This window comes from Schistocerca nitens, chromosome 4, assembly GCF_023898315.1.
Source record: "Schistocerca nitens isolate TAMUIC-IGC-003100 chromosome 4, iqSchNite1.1, whole genome shotgun sequence".
NCBI classification, from domain to species: domain Eukaryota; kingdom Metazoa; phylum Arthropoda; class Insecta; order Orthoptera; family Acrididae; genus Schistocerca; species Schistocerca nitens.
Window position 1 is genome coordinate 47089336 of NC_064617.1, and position 20667 is coordinate 47110002.

General features: G+C 40.7%; 1 protein-coding gene across 1 annotated transcript in view; it reads left to right on the forward strand.

Moving 5' to 3' along the window:
- LOC126251469 (atrial natriuretic peptide receptor 2-like) overlaps nt 1-20667 on the forward strand; it is a 301860-nt gene that overhangs the window by 236843 nt on the left and 44350 nt on the right. Inside the window, exon 8 of the mRNA XM_049951908.1 lies at nt 10829-11042. Coding sequence (XP_049807865.1) covers nt 10829-11042 — 214 coding nt within the window. The remainder of the gene's footprint in view (nt 1-10828; nt 11043-20667) is intronic.

The following is a 20667-nucleotide window of genomic DNA, read 5'->3' on the forward strand; positions in this document are numbered from 1 at the left end:
GCTGTGTTCTTGCTGAGCAAGAAACAAAACTTCACTGCCGCACGTTTTTCGTAAGAACTAGCCATTTTCTCGTGTCACGTCTGCACTGTACACACATTCAAAGAACTGTCAAAGAAACCACAGTTCTCATTGTTGGGTAACGCCGCATGGCAGAATGACTCAGCAGAGCTCCTATGCGGCACAATCTGCTACTACAAGTACACGATGTGCAGCATTACGATTCCGGTTACTTTTGGGTCCCCCCTCGTATGTACCATGGTGAACTCTGCGTCTGAAATTTACACTTTTAAACTGATAAACTTATATTAAGATGGAAATAAGCCTCATAAATGCATAATAATGAATAAATAATAAGTGTTAGAGATGAGCTACAGGTTTCTCAACACCTTTTTTTCGAGAAACAAAGGAATTGCAGGAAATGCTCTCACTGATATGCTCTGTCTACAAGAACAGCATCTGAAAACTGCAGAAATAACATACACACTCCAACTCAGTTCTTATTACTGTAGGACTAAATTAAGGAAAGATATAGGTGAATGAATTATTCACTCTGGAGGTACATGTACACTGTTGTGAAACTTTCAGTAAGGAGAGCATTTAAGGAGGTTCTGAAACAGGAGAAAATTACTGGAAAATTGGAACTACATTTCTGAAGGAAACCACACACTGTGGCTAAGCCATTACCCACATTATACTTCCTCTGAGAAGAGCAACTCCATTCACTGGTACCTGCAAGAGGGTTATCAGTTTGCTCCTTGCTAGTTCTGTCAGTAAGAGTGCCGCTTCCAAAAGGTGATGGTCCAGATAAGAGTCCCAGCCAAGAATGCAGTTTTATCGCCATTTTAGATCCACATCACTCCCTCCGTGCGCGTGCGTGCTCACACACACACACACACACACACACACACACACACACACACAAATTTTATATATAGATATATATTACTTTTATATGCATTTTCTCCTGCTGCTGATTGGTGAGTAGATTTTTTTATCGATCCAAACTTCCTTTATAACTTTCTATTCTCCAGCTTATCCTTCTCTCCTCCCTGTGGAAAGAACTGTTAGTTCCAAAAGCTGAGCTAGTGTTATGTATTTTTGTACAGAGTTATTCATAATTACCTCGGTGGAAAACAACTGCCCAAAAACTACAATATGTAAAGAAAAGAGCCAAATATCAACTCATCAGAGTACAAATGCTCAATACAGGCATCATTTGTGACATGGTAAACATCAATACACTAGTCGAACTGTTACTGTATGATGGCTGGTATTGTTGATTCCATTTATTATCCTTCCTTGTGACTCTCAAATTAAGTGGCAGTGAAACCAGAAACACACAATATTTGACATAACTCCAGTTAGCTAAACACAAACGTCTGAAAGTAAGTGTGGTGCAAAATTAAATCTTTGTCTTGCTGGAGTTGTGGCATAAGTCATTGCTGCTTCATGTCCAGGTACAGAAAACGAGTCACAGTGTTTGCTCTGCAAAGAAGAATGCCCATAAACTTTTGAAAATGATATGGCACAAAAGACACTAACTTTGAGAAATCTTGAATGTGTCCAATATCTCATTTGGATGTTCTGTGCCCAAATGCACTCGTTATGATGATTTACTTTGCTAGCATGCACTGTTGCTTCGTTATTGAAAATCAACTTCTGTGAAACACTTTCTTCCTCTAGTAGTCACTGCAAATCATTGCATGGTTTTACACACAGACATTTTCACAGAGTACATCGAATAGTTGACTGCAGTATATGCAGTTCTCTGCTCGCATGTGTCATTGACTTCTTCAGGCTCCTGACAAATGATTCCCTGATACTCTCCACCTTCTGCACTGACGGTGCCGGCTGACCTGTGTTCTTCTCACAACATAAGCAGCCAGTCTCACAGAATGTGTTGTACCATGCATTAATTTTTTGGTCTGTAGGAACTTTTATTTACTATTTGGAAAAAACACTGTCACTGAATCATCACAGTTAACTCGCACTGCAACTATGCTATGGCACATTATGAATAAAAACTTGGAGAAATGCTTTATTCACTAGATGTCTTTTAGTTTTTGCACAGTCATCTGTGAAACCCTAGAGGTTCTTCCGTACACCTATCAACAGTACTGATATTTTTCCTGTTGAAGGTAGGTACTAGTTGTCAGTTGTGTCTCATAGTTGTATAATGCAAAGTTTGCTACATTTTGGGTAATATCCCACTTTCCTGAAATGTTTAAAATATTGACACATTTTTTAAACATTGCACTATAAAATATAAAGCTGTCCTCAACACAGAGGCTGACTTGAACATGATAGTGATTTTCTAGACACAGTTTTACTGAAAATGGTATGAACTTCCCATTCTCCAACATTTCATCTAATTTACCAAGCCAGTTATAGGGAAAAGTACAGTTCAATGGGTCACATAGCAGATATAGATGACTGCCAGAAATAAAAGAAATGGCACCAATAACTAAACAATGGAAAGTCCAGGTTAGAATATAAAAAATTATATGAAAAGGATAGACTGGTGCTCACCATAAAGATGAACAATGAGTTGCAGACAGGCATGATGAAAAGACTGTTACGTATATGCTTACAGCAAAAGCCTTCTTCACAAAAGAAAATCACACACACATTCACACAAACAAACACACACACACAAACACACACACACACACACACACACACACAGAAACACACACACACACACATTGTCTCTGGCTGCTTCAGCCAGAATGCAACTGAAAAACGTCAAGTGGGGCAAGGAAGGAGGGTGAATAACAATGTGTGTGGTGGAAGAGGAATCAGCAGTGCCTGGTGAAGCATGTACAGACTAGAGGTGCCCTGACATGGCTGCCAAGCATAGTGTCAGGAAGCTGTGGAGAAGGACAAGGGGAAAAATGGAGAGCAGAGAATGTGTTGTAAGGATAACTCCCATCTGTGCAGCTTAGAAAAGCTGGTGATGGAGGGGAGAATCCAATAGCCCAGGTTGTGAAGCAGGCATTGAAATCACACAGGTTATGTTCAGATATATTTTGTGCCACAGGGTGGTCCACTTTGCACTTAGCCACAATTTGACAGTGGACATTCACGCTGGACAGTTGGTTGGTAGTCATACCAACATAAAATGCTGAGCACGACTGCTTTCACAGGTGGGTCAGCCTCCAGTGGGGTGGGATAACTCTGTGACAGGACTGGAATAAGAAGTGCTTGGGCAGGTCTTGCTCCTGCATCATCCTCAGGGATATGATCACTGTGGTAAGGGGTCAGGATTGGAAGTGGCTTAGGAATGGGCTAGAATGTTATGGAGATGGTTGGGTGATGGTACTGCACTTTAGGAGGAGTGGGAAGATTTTGTGTAGGATATCCATAATTACAGGGCATGATGACAGATCATCAAAGCCCTGTTGAATGATGTGGTTCAGTTGTTCCAGTCCATGGTGGTACTGAGTGATGAAGGGTATACTCCTTTGTAGCTAGTTCTTGGGGATGGTGGGAGGATTGGTGGTGTGTGGAGATATGGAAAGGGAAACTGTTTGCAGACTAGGTCCGGGGGATAATGCCTGTCTGTGAAGATTTTCAGCATGCTGGGCAAGGGAGTTCCCATCACTACAGATATGCATCCCTGTGGTGGCTGGACTGTATGGGAGGGATTTTTTTTATGTGGAAGGAATGTAAGCTGTCAAAATGCAGGTACTGTTGGTTGTTGATGTGTTTGATGCGGAAAGAGTCATCATAGAGGAGGAGGTCAATCTCCCGGAAGGTTTCATGCTGGGCGGAGGAGCACCAAGTGAAGCGGATGGGAGAGAAGGTCTTGAGATTGTGAAGTAATAAGGATAGGGTGTCCTGGCACTGAGTCCACATCATGAAGATATCATCAATGAACTTGGACCAACATGGGGTTTGAGGTTTTGAGAGGCTAGGCAGGTTTGCTCTAGATGACTCATGAACATGTTCACATAGGAGGGTGCCATGTGGGTACTGATGGTTGTGCTGTAGTTGTGTGTGTATGTCTTCCCTTCAGAGGAAAAGAAGTAGTATGTTAGGATACAGTTAGTAAGGTGTAAAAGGAATGAGGTAGTGAGCTAGGAATCTAAAGGCCATTGAGAGAGGCAGTGTTAATCAGTGGTAAGGCTTTGGGCGTAAGGAATGTTGGTGTATGGGGAAGTAGTGGCAACAGTGACGATTAGGGATCCAGGAAGTAATAGGACTTATCCTAGTCCATCAGATGTCAGGCCACCTGAGAAAGCAGCCATGTCATACACCACTTCTGCTGCAGTTATTGCTCAGTTACTCTCTGCTGCAGTTATTGCTCAGTTACTCAGCCTTTTATATTAATATGACAACCAACCAGCTGTCAATCAGGCTGAATGGCCACTACCAAACTATGATCAAGAGGACGGTAGTCCATCTTGTAGCACAACATGAACCTGAACATAACCTGCTTCATTTCAAAGGTTGCTTCACAACACAGGCCCCCTGGATCCTCTCCTCCACCAACAACTTTTCTGAGCTGTGCAGACTGGATTACCCTTATAACACACTGTCTGCTTCCAAAATCATCTGGGTCTCAACCCACAGTATCCTATTGTCCCCACACCCTCTGCCCAAATGTTTATGCCCTTCTGTCCTCCAATATCCTTGCAGTTCACCTCCCCTCACCCTCATTGTGAATTGCTCTCTGGCCTTTCCCCTTCGCTGCTTTTCTCCTTTCCACTCCCCATCTTCCTCCCTCCCCCTCCCCCACAACCTGATGCTTTGACTGGCAGTCCTGTCCTTGCATCATTTGGTCCCTGTATCAGGCACTGCTGATCACTCTTCCCCCACTCATACCCCTCAGTGTCTTTCAGCTGTTTCTGACCAGAGTAGCCAGAGAGAGCAGCCATGTGAAGGAGAGCTGTGTTTATGAATGTGTGTCCATTTTGCTTCTCTGTAGAAGGCTTTGGCTGAAAGCTTATATGTAACACTCTTTTTGTCATGCCTGTCTACAACTTAACATGTCATCTTTACAGTGAGTAGCAATCTATCCTTTTAATATTACTGATAACATTAATAGTAAGACCCACCAAGCATTGAATTGCAAAATCTACGACTACTAGTCTGGCAGTTAGCCATAAAGTCACATTTTATTTTAATATATTAAGAGTATTGCACAAAGCTTAGTTATAAAAATATTTTTTTTTATCAGTGAGAGAGCTGAGCTCAGTGCAGTGGTGCTAGTGTTTTATATTTGATGTGATATCTGTGATCAATAATTTTACTGCAGCTTTTCACTATTAAGTCAGTTTCTTTTCTTTGTAGGTAAATTGCTGAAAATGCTAAATCCTCATTCACCTAAATATGATGACATGAAAAACTACTTTGTAGCAATCCATAAAGATGGAAAGAACACTCAAGTTTGCCTCTAAAGCCAAAATCCACATTGACAGGATTTTTGACTGTTTTCTGGAAATTGTGTTAAATGATTAATTATGTCATTTTATGCTCCTAGCATTCTCTTTTTCCTCTTGAATTTCAGTATTCTTCTATAAAAATGGAAATGAAATTCAAATGATTTAAAAGTCTATTTGAGTGATGCCTGTGATGTCACTGGCTAGCTTGCGTCTCCTACTACCTGACAATTCACAGTGATGTTTTGTTTTGGAATTTACGTTTTGGAAATGGATTACAAACGGTGTGTAGTACCATACTTTACAAACACTTGCATGAAAACTCCTAAAAAGTTGTTTTTGAGGCTTCCACAGAATGAGAAGATGCATAAACTGGGGTTGCACTGTACTGGCAGATTACCACCACATCGACGCACAAGTTCACTAACTTAATTAAAACTGAGTTGCACTGTCAAGTTAACATTAACTTACCTCCAAGATACACTCTCCCACTGTTAAAAACAAGGACAGTGTCATTCAACAAAATTAAACTCCTAGTGAAAATTGTCATTTTAACCAAGTACACCTCAGTTGTTCAGTAGCTCAGTTGCTACGGCAATAGCCGCTTGAATTTTACAAGCTGATGTACATAGACTAATCTAACCTGAAAGAACATTTCAACTTATTTGTAAAATTACTTGACAATCCTTTCATATAAGAACCAAATCACAATCATAAAACTTCACCACATTGATCAGAAACAGAACATTGTGTTTTTCTTGCTGTTTACATGCACTTACTTAAATTTGCAATCGTTGTTCACATGCTAAATGTTCAAAAAGATATTTTCTAGTTAATGTGACCACACACTTTTTGCTTTATTAGAAACAATGCTTTTATCTCTGTACTGTCCAGCTAGGACCCTTTTTGTTTGAACTTTTGCAGTTTCATCATCTTACATAAAGATGAGGTAAGTCTGTTTCAGATGCCAATGTTATTTTACACTAGCAAACATCACAGTGCTAAAGTTTGTGTCACCTGTATGTTGTACAAGCTTTATACCTCTCTGTATAACCTCATTGTCCTACACCTTATTGCACTGTGGATGTATGGTAATATCTTCACTACTAGCAATGCTTTCCAAAAAAGTGAACTGTTTATTTGCAAAGGGAATGTGTTTATCCTTCATTGTCCATTTTGCAGACTAAGACTAATGTGAAGCTATATACAGTACATCCCACAAGCTAAACGACTGCTACAATAATTCTTGATACGTGATTGGAAGCTTTCCCAGCATATGTGTTTTTTCGAGGGCTTCCAGGTATCTAGCCAGATGCAATCGTTGAAGTCCCATGATATTTTGGTGAATAACCTTTCTGCCATCATCAGGTGGTTCTGATGGAATGGTCTGTCTGTCCATTGTCGGTGTTTATGTCCTTCAGTAGGGCTTCGATTCCCTGTGCCGACGGTCCGATTGCAGCCGCTGATATTCCAATTGCAAGCCCTGGCACTTCGATTGCAGCTGCCAACAATCTGTTTGCAGGCTCCGACTCAGGTCTGCGGCATCCCCAACATCGAACCGGGTGGTGGAAGAAGCAGAATTCCATGGAGTGTCCCTGGCAGCCGTCGTGGAAAGATCTTATGTCCGCTTGAGGCATGACTCCTTGATGGAGCTAAGTAATGGTTCCATGCCTGGCTGAGTTGAAATCCTGTGTCCTGGTTTATGAGATTGTCTGTTACATGAATTTCAATGGCCTTGCTGAAGATGGCTGTCCCAGTAGAAGCTGGTAGGGGCCAGAATCTTGGTCTCTTCATATTTTGTGTTGTGTCCAGTTTCTAAGCAGTGCTCCGTCAATGCTGATTTGTTGGGCTGGCCTTGGCGTGTGTGGCATTGGTTTTCTTTGCAGAGGTCTTCAACTGTTTGGATTGTTCGACCGATGTAGGATTTGCCGCAACCACAAGGAATATTATACATGCCCGCTTTCTTGAAGCTAAGTCCATCTTTCACTGTTCCCAATAAGTGCGTATCTTGGATGGTGGTCAGAAAACTGCGTCAATTTTGTGTTGTTTTAGCAGTCTCCCAGTTTTTGATGCCACGTTGCCTGCGTATAGTAGAAAGGCAAGGCTTGGTTCCTCATCTTTAGATTGTTCTTCATCTGGGTTTCTGCTATGTTTCTATCATCTGAGGGCTGTCTGGAATATGTCAATTGCTGTACCTGTTCTTGCGGAACACATTTTCTAGGTGTTTGAGTTCCTTGTTCATCTTTCCCTCTCCTTCCCTCTTTCCTGATGAAGCAACCATGGGTTGTGAAAGCTTGAATATTTGTGTGTTTTTTATTTTATTGTGTCTACCAACATACCAGCACTTTCTCATTTGGTAAGTTAAAGCATCTTTGTTTTTTATATATATTTTTCCCACGTGGATTGTTTCCATCTATTATAGGTCTGATCTTTTACCTCCCACACTAGTACTGAATAATCAACACTCTACTATGTTACCATGACACCTACTCTGTGAACACATACGTAGTAAATCACCTTGTTGAATTACTGACTTTGAAATTAGGAGTCCAGAATATGAACAGATGTCAGAGAAAAAGAGACAGAAGAACTTTCAAAACAGCCAGCCAATTTAATAAGATGCTGAGATATGGAAACAGGAAACTATATATGACAATATTATGGAAGGACGGATTGCCACATAGCAGAGATGTTGACTCACAGACAGGCACAACAAAAAGACCAAACAAGTGAGCTTTCAGCTAAAAAGCCTTTTAAAGTAACAACATACACATACACACACATTCATGCAAGCACAACTTTCGCGTGGTGGGCCTAAGGAGGAGGAGGCTGGGGCAGAGAGGGGAAGAGATAGCAGAGTGATGGGGGATGGTAAAGTGCTACTTGTGGGAGCATACAGGGACGTGGTTGGGACAGGGCAGGGCAGCGAGATGCAATCAGTAGGTTAGGCAGGGGTGGGGGATGAAGCGGAAAAGGAGAGTTGTAAAAAGACTGTGGGTCCATTGGTGGAATAGAAGGCTGTGTGGTGCTGAAATGGGCGCAGAGATGGGGATAGGTGGGTGAAGGACAGTGACTAATGAAGGTTGAGGCCAGGCGAGTTACAGGAACATAGGATATATTGCAGAGAGAGTCCCCACATGCAGTTCAGAACAGCTGGTGTTGATAGGAAGGATACAGATGTTGCAGGCTGTGAAGCAGTCTTTGAAGTGAAGAATGTTGGGTTGGTCAGCATGCTCAAACAGAGTGGTCCACATGTCTCCTGGCCATAGCTTGATGGTGGCTTTCATGCACGCAGACAGCTTTTTGGTTGTCATGGCCCCATAGAATGCAGTGCAGTGGTTGCATCTTAGCTTGTAGACCGCGTGACTGCTTTCACAGGTAGACCTCCCTTTCATGGAAAAGGTGATGTTTGTGACTGGATTGGAGCAGATGGTAGTGGTAGGATGTATGGGACAGGTCTATGCCTATTACAGGAGTATGAGCCATGGGGTTGGGAGCAGGTGTGGTGTAAGGATGGACAAGGATATTGTGTAGGTTCAATGGGTAGTAGAATACCACTGTCGGAGTGGAGGGGAGGATTGTGGGTAGGATATTTTTCATTTCACTGCATGACAGGAGGTAGTCCAAACTCTGGCACAGAATTTTTTTCGCTTAATGCTAGAAGTCTTTGATTGCAATGTTGAGGAAGTGTGGCTTTGAGTTAATATCACCTCCTTGTAATGGGAAAGACTGCCTTCTATCTGCTCCTTGACTGTAGCAGCTACCAACAATGTGGGTTTTTTACTATGAACGACTGATTTCATCATCAAATGCCTATTGTGCTGGTGACACAGATTCGAAAGATGTAGCAATCTTAGCAGTTTTGTTGATGTTAAAGTTGGGAGTACTTAAAACTTTGGTGCAGATCTCCTGATCCCATTCTAGCCATACTACAATGTCTCAGATCAATGAATTTTGACATGAAACCTTATAATTGTAACAAATGACCAGGCATTTTCTACTGACGCCCTGAAGATGCTCAATCAAGGAGATATGAAACTCATTGGAGCATTTCTGCCACTGACTGAATGGTAAACAGTCTATTGTGATGTGTGCTTGCTGTCCATAATGGCTGGACAACAAATCACAGATGGTAGAGAAATGTAGCTTAGAAGGGTCTACTAGTGGAGAAAGTTTATTGACTACTTCTAAGTAGTGCTGCTTGAAGAGGGAGGTAATTGTCATTGACAAACTGGCTCAACAATATTGCTTTTACCTGCCCATTGAAACTAGCAAAAGCTGGAGATAGAGGAACTGAGGTGGCTGCCAACAGAATCTGCTGCTGCAATTGTGCCAGTAGCTTGTTGTACTGCCTGTTGCTGCTGCAAATGTTTTGTATCCCAGTGGGTAAAAATATAAATAGTTCTTTACACACAAATTAGGTGAGTCCTGCTATGTGGTGCTCAGAGTATGGTTCAGAATGATTCAGAGAATGTTCACAAACAGTGTAAGTGGGAGACAGTGATGCATGACTTCAGCCAGGAAACTGGACAGGTGCCAAGTCCATCATAAGCAATATAAAAATAGTCCCAGTTGTATCCAAATCAAAAAATGATGTCTGTAGCCAGATAATCAATAATCAACAGAATAATGTAATGGCATGTAGTGGAGTACTTCATGTACAGTAAGTGAACTGGTTTCATGGGTGCAGCATGCACTTATTTAACGTGGCCAAGGAACCAAAGGGATCATCCATCTAAGTTATGCTTCCTCCAGCATCTGCTGGCATGCAGCTCAGTGTGTATGATCCCCCCCCCCCAAATCAAAAAGACTTATTAATTCTTCCTCTATATTGTTGCTCATATGTGGGATATCCTCATCAGTACTTGTCAGAGACCAAGTAATACTGTTTTGAGGGATTCACAAATGACATCTGAATATAGACAGCATATTTCTTAGATCCACTTATCTCACTATGGAAGTGATTTCACCCATCCCCAGGAACTACCGTGTGAAAAAATTTATCATACAATGCAGTGAAGCTTACTGTAAGTGTTGTTGGATTTCCATACTTTATGAACTTCTCATATGGTAGTCATCAAAGCTATTGAGTGACTGTTTGGATACAACATAAACTAGCATTTACAACTTTCTGCAATGGAAAATGAAGTATAAGGTGACAAGAACTTTGAAGTAACAAAATCTCGTGGGTGAGTGTAACTATTAAATCTTGTAATAGTTAGTACTACTGCTGCTCAGCATTCTTCCAGATCTCTTCTTCTTTGATTTGACCTTTCCATCATTTTCTGCTTTGTTTTTAAATTATGGGGATTTTCTTCTTAGTCTATAATTAAAGATTGTTTGTTAGAATGATGAATCTAGTACAATAGAATTATTGTTCTTTCTTTTAAATTGTAGGATACTGTGCTGATATCAGATCCTATACAGTAATTTTTATTTGGCAGGTTACAGCTGAAAATTTTGAATCTGTGACCATATTCTTCAGCGATATTGTTGGATTTACACAGTTGTCTGCTGTGAGTTCTCCAATGCAGGTTATTACACTGCTAAACAGGCTGTATCGCTTGTTTGATTCACTCATTCAGAATTATGATGTATACAAAGTAGAAACGATTGGTGATGCATATATGGTTGTTTCTGGGCTCCCACAACGAAATGGTAAGTTAATGATAATGAATTCCTTAGCTGTTAAATATTTTTATTAAGTGTTTCAATATTCCAGAATGTTGTTTCAATATTCTTTATACTGTAGACTAAATTACTATTTTTTCTGTAGGATTAATTTTGAAGGAAAAACTGAATATTTTTGGCAGCACTGAACAAAAGTAGATAGTTTTAACAATCTGTTTGTATCTCATGTGACTGGATGTTATGTGGCTAATTCCTAGAACATTAGACCGTATCTTCATACCATTAACCTCTTGGAATATAGACAGTGTATTATATTGACTTAATTGAAACCTGTACAATTTGACACGTTCCATATCCTTGTGATTGACTCACTAACTGGATCTACGGAACAAGAAATAAATAAATAAATAAATAAATAATAATTTATATTATGCAAATAATATATATTATGTGAAAACACACACACACACACACACACACACACACACACACACACAGCTACATTGTGCCACCTGAATACACAATGCTGGGACTGCAGTTTGGCATGTAGACTTGGTGAGGGATTATTTCGTGTGGAGTAGGGTAGATGAGAAAGGAAAAGAGGCAGGGTGCAGGAGGAATAGGGGCCAAATGATAACAGTTGCATCAGGAAGTGGATTTGTAGTGTGTGGGAAAGAAGGTGTGGATTCAGAGGGTTATTGGAAACTGAGACTATCAGGATTACAGGAATGAAGGATGTGTTGCAATGGTAACTCAAATCTATCTATTTCAGGAAAGCTGATGCCTGGGGGTGGGAGGGAGGATCGAAATGACATGAATTATGAGGCAGCCACTGAAATGAAGCATGTGTGGTTAGCAGCTTATTCTGCCATTGGGTGGTTAACTTTGCTCTCAGCCCCTGTTTGGCAGTGATGTTTTATATAATGGGAGAGGAGGTTAGTGTTGAGGGCCATTTGAAGTTCTGTGCAGAAATTGCAGCAGATATGGTATGTGACATGACTGTTTCACAGGTGGTCTTGCTTCTAATGGAACAGGACAAGCCTGTGATGGGAATAAAGTAGGATATGCTGGTTCGATGAATCAGACAGGTCTCACAGCTGCGTCTTCTATAGATATAACCCATATGGCAAGGGGCTGGGACTGGGTGCAGCATAGGGATGGACCAGAATGTTATGTTGGATTGGTTGGGGAGAGGAATACCACTTTAAGAATGGTGGGAAGGATTGTGGGTAAGATGTCCCTCATTTCCATGCACAATGATAGATGGTCAAAGCCCTGAAGAAGGATTTGGTTCAGTTGTTCTAATTCACTATGATACTGGATGATGAGTTCCTTTGCACCTGGCTTCTGGGGATGTTGGGAGGTTTAGGAGTGTGTGAGGACATGGTTAAGTAAATCTACTTGTGGACTAGGTTTAAGGGCTAGTGCCCATCTGTAAAGGGCTTAGTGAGACCTTGAGCATATGAGGCAAGGGAATTCTTACAACTTCAGATGTGCTGTCAGACAGTGGCCAGACTATATGGGAATAAGTTTTTGATGTGGAAGGGGAGACACCTGTCAAAATGTTGGTACTGTAAATGGTTAGTGGCGTTCATTTTTCTTTTTGTCATTAGTCTTCTGACTGTTTTGATGCAGCCCACCACAAATTCCTCTCCTGTGCTAACTTTTTCCTCTTACAGTAGCACTTGCAACTTATGTCTTCAATTATTTGCTGGATGTGTCCCAGTCTCTGTCTGCCTCTTCAGGTTTTCCACTCTACAGCTCCCTCTACCACTATGGAAGTTATTCACTGATTTCTAACAGATGTCCTATCATGCTGTTGATCTAAGTGTATCCATACAGTCCTTTCTTCGCTGATTCTGCAGACAACCTCCTCATTCCTTACCTTATCAGTCCACATTCTTCTGTAGCATCACTTTTCAAATGCTTCTATTCTTTTCTGTTAACAGTTTGCCACACTCATGAGAGTCTCACTGCCATACAATGCTGTGCTCCATATGTATATTCGCAGGAATTTCTTCCTCAAACGAAGACCCATGTTTGATACTAGTAGACTTCTCTTAGCCAGGAATGCCCTTTTTTGCCAAATTCTGCTTGTTATGTTTTCCTTGCTCTAACTATCATTGGTTATTTTGCTGCCTAGAAAGTAGAATATTTTAAATTCATCTACTTCGTGATCACCAATTACGATGTTAAGTTTCTCACAGTTCTCGTTTATGCTGCTTCTCATTACTTTCGTCTTCCTCTGATTTATGCTCAATCCATGTTCTGTGCTCATTAGACTGTTCATTCCATTTAACAGAGTTGTAATTCTTCTTCATGTTCACTGAGGATAGTAATGTCATCAGTGAATTTAGCACTGATATCCTAAATTTTCATCGCACTCTTGTACCTTTCTCTTATTTCCATCATTGCTTCTTTGACGTATAGAGTAAAAAACACAGGCTTAAGACTACATCCCTGGCTTACACCCTTTGTAATCCATACACTTTGTCCTTGGTCTTTCACTCTTGTCGTTCCTTCTTGGTTCTTGTACTATTGTATACTATCCATATTCCCCCAAAGCTTACCCCTATTTTTCTAAGAATTTTGAACACCTTGCGCAATTTTACATTGTCAAATGCTTTTTCCAGGTTGACAAATCATATGAACATGTCTTTATTTTTCTTCAGTCTTGCTTCGAGTATCGACCGCAACTCAGAACTGCCTGTTGGATGCCTTTCCTAAAGCCAAATTGACCATCATCTGATAGATCCTCAATTTTATTTTCCATTCTTCTATATACCATCCTTGTCAGAAACTTCGATACATCAGCTGTTAAGCTGATAATGCAATAATTCTTGCACTTGTTGGCTGTTGCAACCTTGGGAATTGTGTGGATGATATTTTTCCGAAAGTATAATGGTATATCACCAGTCTCATATGTTCTACAGACCAGTGTTAGTAATTATTTTGTTGCCATTTCCTGAATCATTTTAAAATTCTGATTCTATCCCTTGTGCCTTATTTGATTTTAAGTCTTCCAAATCTCATTGTACCTATGTTTTTCATTCCAACTTCTGTGACTGCCCTTTCTAGTGATGTCCATTCCTCTTCAACTGAATCACCTAATGAGCTATTAATTATGACAGTATCTATAGCCTCAGAGGGCTTCAAGCATATTTCTTCATTCCTCAGTACTTCCATATCCCACATCTTTGTGCACTTGTTCATCCTGATTAGCTTCTTAAACTTCAGCCTACTCTTTGTTGTCACAAATCGGGATCTGAGTCTGTATCTGCTCCTAGGCATGCCTTTCAGTCCAATATCTGATTTTGGACTCTCTGCCTGGTCATGATGTAATCTAACTGAAATCTTCCTGTATCTACCAGCCTTTTCCAAGTATACCTCCTGTTGTGATTTGTGAATAAGGTATTCACTATTACAATCTGAAATTTATCGCAAGACTCAGTTTGTCTTCCTCCTCTCTCATTCCTACTACTAATCCCACATTCTCCTGTATCCCTTTCTTCTACTTCTTCTCTTACAACTGCATTCCACTCTCCCACAACTATTAGAATTTGTTTTTCTCCCTTTAGATACTGAATTACCCATTCAGTCTCCTCATAAACTTTATCCGTCACTTAATCATCAGTTTGTGACATCAGCCTGTATACCTGAATTATTGTTGCTGGTGTTGGTTTGGTGTTGGTTGTGATCAGAATACCCCTGTTACTGAACTGTTCACAGTTACTCACTCTCTGTCCTACCTTCCCATTCATTATGAATACTACTCCCATTATTCCATTTTCTGCTGCTGTTGATATTACCTTATACTCATCTGACCAAAAATCCTCATACTCTTTCCATTTCACTTCACTGATGCCCACTATATCTAGATTGAGCCTTAGCATTTTCCTTTTCAGATTTTCTGGCTTCCCTACCATGTTCAAACTTCTGACATTCCATGCCCTGACTTGCAGAACATTCCTCTTTCATTGGCTGTTCAATCTTTTTCTTATGGTCACATCCCAGCTGGTAGCCACTTCCCAGAGATCTGAATGGGAGATACACATTATGTGCCTTTAATGCAATGGTTTCCATTATCTTCTGCACCCTCATGCCATTGGTCATCGGTGATTCTTCTACCTTCTAGGGGGAGTTTCCCACCACAAGGACAAGAGAGAGCCCTGAACCTCCGTCTGCTCCTCCACCCTCTTTCACAAGGTCAATGGCACAGCAAGGATGACTTCTTAAGCCGGAAGTCTTCGGCCACTGTTGCTTATGATTTTTATTCAAAATTTAAATAGTGGCGGGGTTCGTTCATATAGACCTAATGATGGATAGAGCCATCACAAAGGTGGGGTCCAGGAAGGTGACATGCTCAGTTGAGGAAGATCAGGTGGAACAAATGGCCATGAGCATGAGGGAGGTTGGTGTGTAAGGAGCTGGCTTCAGCAGTGACCGTTACAGATCTAGATGGTAATGGGATGAGGATGGTTGAGAGTTAGTGAAAGAAGAGATTTGTATGTTTAATATCAGAGGCCGAGATACAGGCAAGTTGGTTGGTGGTGATGGTCAACAAGAGTGGAGATTCATTCACTGGGCTCACAGTAACTAGGTACTATGGGACACCCATTATTATTGTGTGTAAGGGTTTTGGAAAGAATAAACAAGTTTTGTGTCAGGGGGTCATTGAGATAAGGAAGGAAAAGAGGCACATCCCTGAATCCTTCCATCAAATCTAAGGATTTGAGTACAGCTTGGAGCATATGCTAAGACATCTGGGATGGGATCTGTAGTGTCGACAGACTTGCCAACACTACGCACACTTATTGAAAGAGGCGGCCAAGATGCACGCGCTAACTCATGAAGGATGGAGTGAGGTCTGAAACAGGAGACTTAATGAATGTTATAAAGAAAAGTACGTAGCTCCTTGAATACTTAACTTTTAATACATCCTTGTATACATCGTTCTTGATGAGACATCTGGAGATTGTGGAGATTGTGGCGATACAAGTGACTCTTTATATACAAGCTATCTAAGGCTAATGGTGCCTTGCTAGGTCGTAGCCATGGACTTAGCTGAAGGCTATTCTAACTGTCTCTCGGCAAATGAGAGAAAGGCTTCGATCAGTGTAGTCGCTAGCAATGTCGTCGTACAACTGGGGCGAGTGCTAGTCAGTCTCTCGAGACCTGCCGTGTGGTGGCGCTGGGTCTACGATCACACAGTGGCGACACGCGGGTCCAACATGTACTAATGGACCGCGGCCGATTTAAGCTACCACCTAGCAAGTGTGGTGTCTGGCGGTGACACCACAGGATCACTATGTGGGGACTTGTAGGTGGAGGTATCAGAGAATTGGCAGATGCCTTCTGTCAGGTAATCACTGTTAGGAAGGGACCTGAAGAAGGATGGTGTGGTCAAGTTGGAGGTAATGAATTCCTGGAATGTAACCAGGGGATAGTTAGCTGAGAGAGGTGAAGGGTCACAGTCAGATGGTAGTATGATCTAGGAAAGGGAAGGTCCATTGTTGGGGTTAAGACGGCACTGATTTGAGGGATGGGTGCAAAGAAGTGTTTCCACTTTAGGGACTGGACGAAAGATAACAGGTCTATGATGATTCCAATATAATTGAACTTGGATGTGGGGCTGAAAGTGAGTCCCTTCAATAGGATTGAAACTTTGATATGATAAAGATACTTCGAAAAGTTGACAACAGCAGTTTGCGTATCATTGGGTTGGGTGCTATGAGTGTTCCTGAAGGGTTTCAATGATAGTATGATGGGTGTTGGTGGGTGATGGTGCTCTTACATGGGAATAGGACATCAGTAAATTTAATACCTTTTGGACAAGGTATCTGGAGTGTTCTGCCAGATTTTAGAGGGCAAAGAATTCACTTTTGCAGATATAGTGTAAGTAGCTGAGGTTGCAAAGTAATAGTGTCATGTGGAGCGAGCAGAGGTGCTTCAGGAATGTCCAAATTATGGAGATTTGTTTCTGTAGTATCAGGTTAGTTAGTGTTAGGGATTGGAAGAATCTGAAAATTTCAAAGTTGTGAGAGAAATGTGTCCAACGATAGGAACTGTTATGATTAGGCAGCTGGTGGCAGTAGCAGGCAGAGGAGGGTGGGGGGTGGGGGATTCCATTGACTAGGCAGCATGTGTGGAACAGAATGTGGGACTGGGTTTTTACTGGGGGTGGGGATACTTTTTTTAGCTGATGCAGATATATGAAGCAGGATTCCATTTGCGATAGGGCGTCACCAGGAAGAAGGAAAAGAATGTAAATAACATAGCGAGTGTTGGTAAACACTGAAGAATATTGGAGGTAAAACTGGGAGGTGTTTGACCCCAGGAGGGGGGGGGGGGGGGGGGGAGAAAATAAAACTGATGTAAAAATGTGAAACTGATGTAGGAAATGGGCAAATAGAATTGTTAGATGCTTGTGAAGGAATTTATGTATAACAAGCCGCAGTTTTTGCTAGTGAAAATGCAGAAAGAAATTGGGTTGTGGGTTGTAGAATAGTTTCATGATGTGAGAATATTCATTCATGCACTAACAATCATGGTATGCAGCTAAATAAGTAACTGATGTAAAATATAAGTTTACTTTTTTGTGATGCTGAGGTCAAGTAGCTCTTATAAAGCAGTTGCAATGTGTAGAATCCCTTCAGTCAACTGGGAGAGACATGCCGAACACTCTTTTGAGGTTTGGATGCCATTATATTCATTAACAACTATAAGATGGCAAAAATAATCATATACGTCTTTCACCACAAAGTTTTCAAGAAACTGGTGAGAAAGTGACCTCACTTGATAAACAAAAATGTTCTCTTTCAATAAGACAATGTATCTAGCCATACGTCTCCCATTTCCCATGGCCAAAATAGCCAGATTATGCCCTATTATGACTCCTCGTACTTTCTTTTCATAAAGTTTACAAAACCAACTTGTGGCAGACAAATCATGTGGAAATTATCATGACAGAAACAAATTCCTATTTTTTACAGTCTGTATTAGCAGTGATACTACATTACTCCTCCTCTCTCTTCTTCCATTATTTCCCAAACATATTTATTATTTTATTTATTGACAGTGCAATACTGATTCACAAATTCCTTAAGAAGCACATTTTTGACAAGGACAATAAAGGATATAATTGACAACAAGTATTTATAGATGTCAAAACTACCAATTACTATTGAAATTGTTCAATCTTGAAAGAAATTAGGCCTTCTTTCCTTACAGAAAGTTCCCTTATACCACAACATGCAAAGAATTGTTCACACTGAAGTTTCAGGTACACTGTAAATGCAACACAAATGACTGAACTAAACATAATATTGAGAGTGGTGCAATTACGTTCCAATTATTTCAAGACAAACATCTCAATGTGTTTACACAGCATGAGTGCTCCTGGCCAACTGTGTCTGTTTCTAACATTGTACCCAACAAGTGTACAGCACGAACAACAATTCACAAAACACTGGCAGCAGGTAAAGAGCATTTTTACTGGTGGGTACAGTTTAACCAATTGTTGCTGCATAGGTGTTGATATATCATGACTTGATATGCTGCTGAGTGAAATAATAAGCATAAATAAAAGTGCTACAGTAATGGTAAATAACTGTGACGTGTGAGGACATGGGACACCCCCCCCCCCCCCAACAGGACATGCAAACATACATATTGAAAAGGATTAAACTGAGTGTATGTAAGGGTACTTTACTTATGACTGTTTGCATTCTTCAGTTTTCTTACTGAGTAGAAGTTCCAACAGTGGTGTTCAACCTGAAACTGTACATATTAGTCATATTTGAATATGAGGTGTGTTGAAAAAGAAACCCAACTTTTGAAATAGTGTGGCAACCAGCAGAGAGGAAGTGCTGCAGCTACTGAGGGCACCCAGCAGCAGGTTTAGACAACAAAACTACCATTTGCTTTGTGTCACTCAGAGAATTAATAAGCAAACCACAGCCACTGAAGTAAGCATGAGTACAGCCTGCTCATCAGATTAGTGCAATGAAGGAGCTTGAAGAACAACTTGTGTGTGTGTGTGTGTGTGTGTGTGTGTGTGTGTGTGTGTGTGTGTGAAATTCTGCTGCAAACTTGGCAAAACTGCACAAAGACATTTCAGATATTCAGCCACCATACGGGGAGGGCTGTATGAATAGCACACAGTGCTACGAGCAGTTTAAATGTTTTCAACAGGGCAGAATGTCAGTCTGTGCCAATTCCAAGTCTGGACGTCCTTCCACATCAATAGATGATTATCATGTGGATAGTGTTCACGTGATTATCATGTGGATAGTGTTCACGCCTGCAGGAATTTGCTGAGGAGGTGGGCATGAGCATAGGATCATACCATGAAATTTTTAGTGAAAAACTGAGATGCATTGTGTCAGTGCAAAATTCGTATTGTGTTTGCTGACTGATGATCAGAAACAGACCTGTGTGGAAATGTGCGAGATCTGATTGCTACTGTTAATGACAATGAAAACTTTCTTAAGAACATCATAACAGGCGATGAGACATGGGTGTGTGTCTATGAAGCTGAAATAAAGATGCAGTCGACACAGTCGGTGGACAAAGGGTCACCTCATCCAAAAAAAGCACACAAGTTGGTTGAAGAACAAGATGATGTTGATTGTGTTTTTTGACTACAAAGGGATTATTCATCATGAATTTGTACCACATGGTCAGATGGTAAACAAGGAAGTCTACCAGGGAATCCTAGTGTGCATTAGGGATGCTATGCACAGGAAGAGGCCTGAATTGTGGGAAAACCAGAGTTGGACGTTGCATCATGACAATGTGTCAGCTCACATGTCACTCCTGTCTGCACCTATCTAGCAAAACACCACATTCCTGTGGTGCTCCATACACTGTATTTTCTGGGCCTAGCCCCAGGGCACTCTCCTGTTTCCCAAACTCGAAAACACACTGAAAGGACATCATTTCAAATCCATAGAAGAGATAGCAGACAATGCGATGAAAACTGTGCACAAACCCACAAAATGTGTTCCAGGAGGTGTTCCAAAACTTGAAGAAACGATGAGAATGATGTATTGCCAGTAGAGCGGACTATTTTGAAGGGGACAGTGCTTAAAATGTTGTACAATAAGCAATAAATCTGATACAGCAAAAGTTCTGTTTGTTTTTTAACACACCTCATATTTCCACTGACCCAGAGGAATACAAGGAGGAGGTAGATGAATAAAAAGAAAATTGTACTGCCCCCATTGGAAGACAAACACAATGTTGCATTCTTGTAAAGAAGTTCACTGATACAGTACAAGAGTGAACAAAATACATTATTAATATTTTGATTATAATGCAGCTGAACTTTCAGTTCAATATTAACATTCATCCCAGAGCACAATGCTGCTTTGCTAGAAATGTCTGTGAAAATATATTTGTATTTTTCTCAGACTATCTGATTTCATGTAAAAAGTATTTCACTTTAAGCAAAAATGCATAATAATTACCTACAAACTTACTGCAATTTATGTTCCTTTTTTTCAGTGATGTGATTGAAAATGTAAGATTTTACAGCTTCACCTTAAATATTATTTTTTTGAGAGTTTAGTTGAATCATTATTATTATCATCACTATTTTGATGTCAGTGCATTCATTACACACAATTTCCTGAAGAAAATATGAATCGAC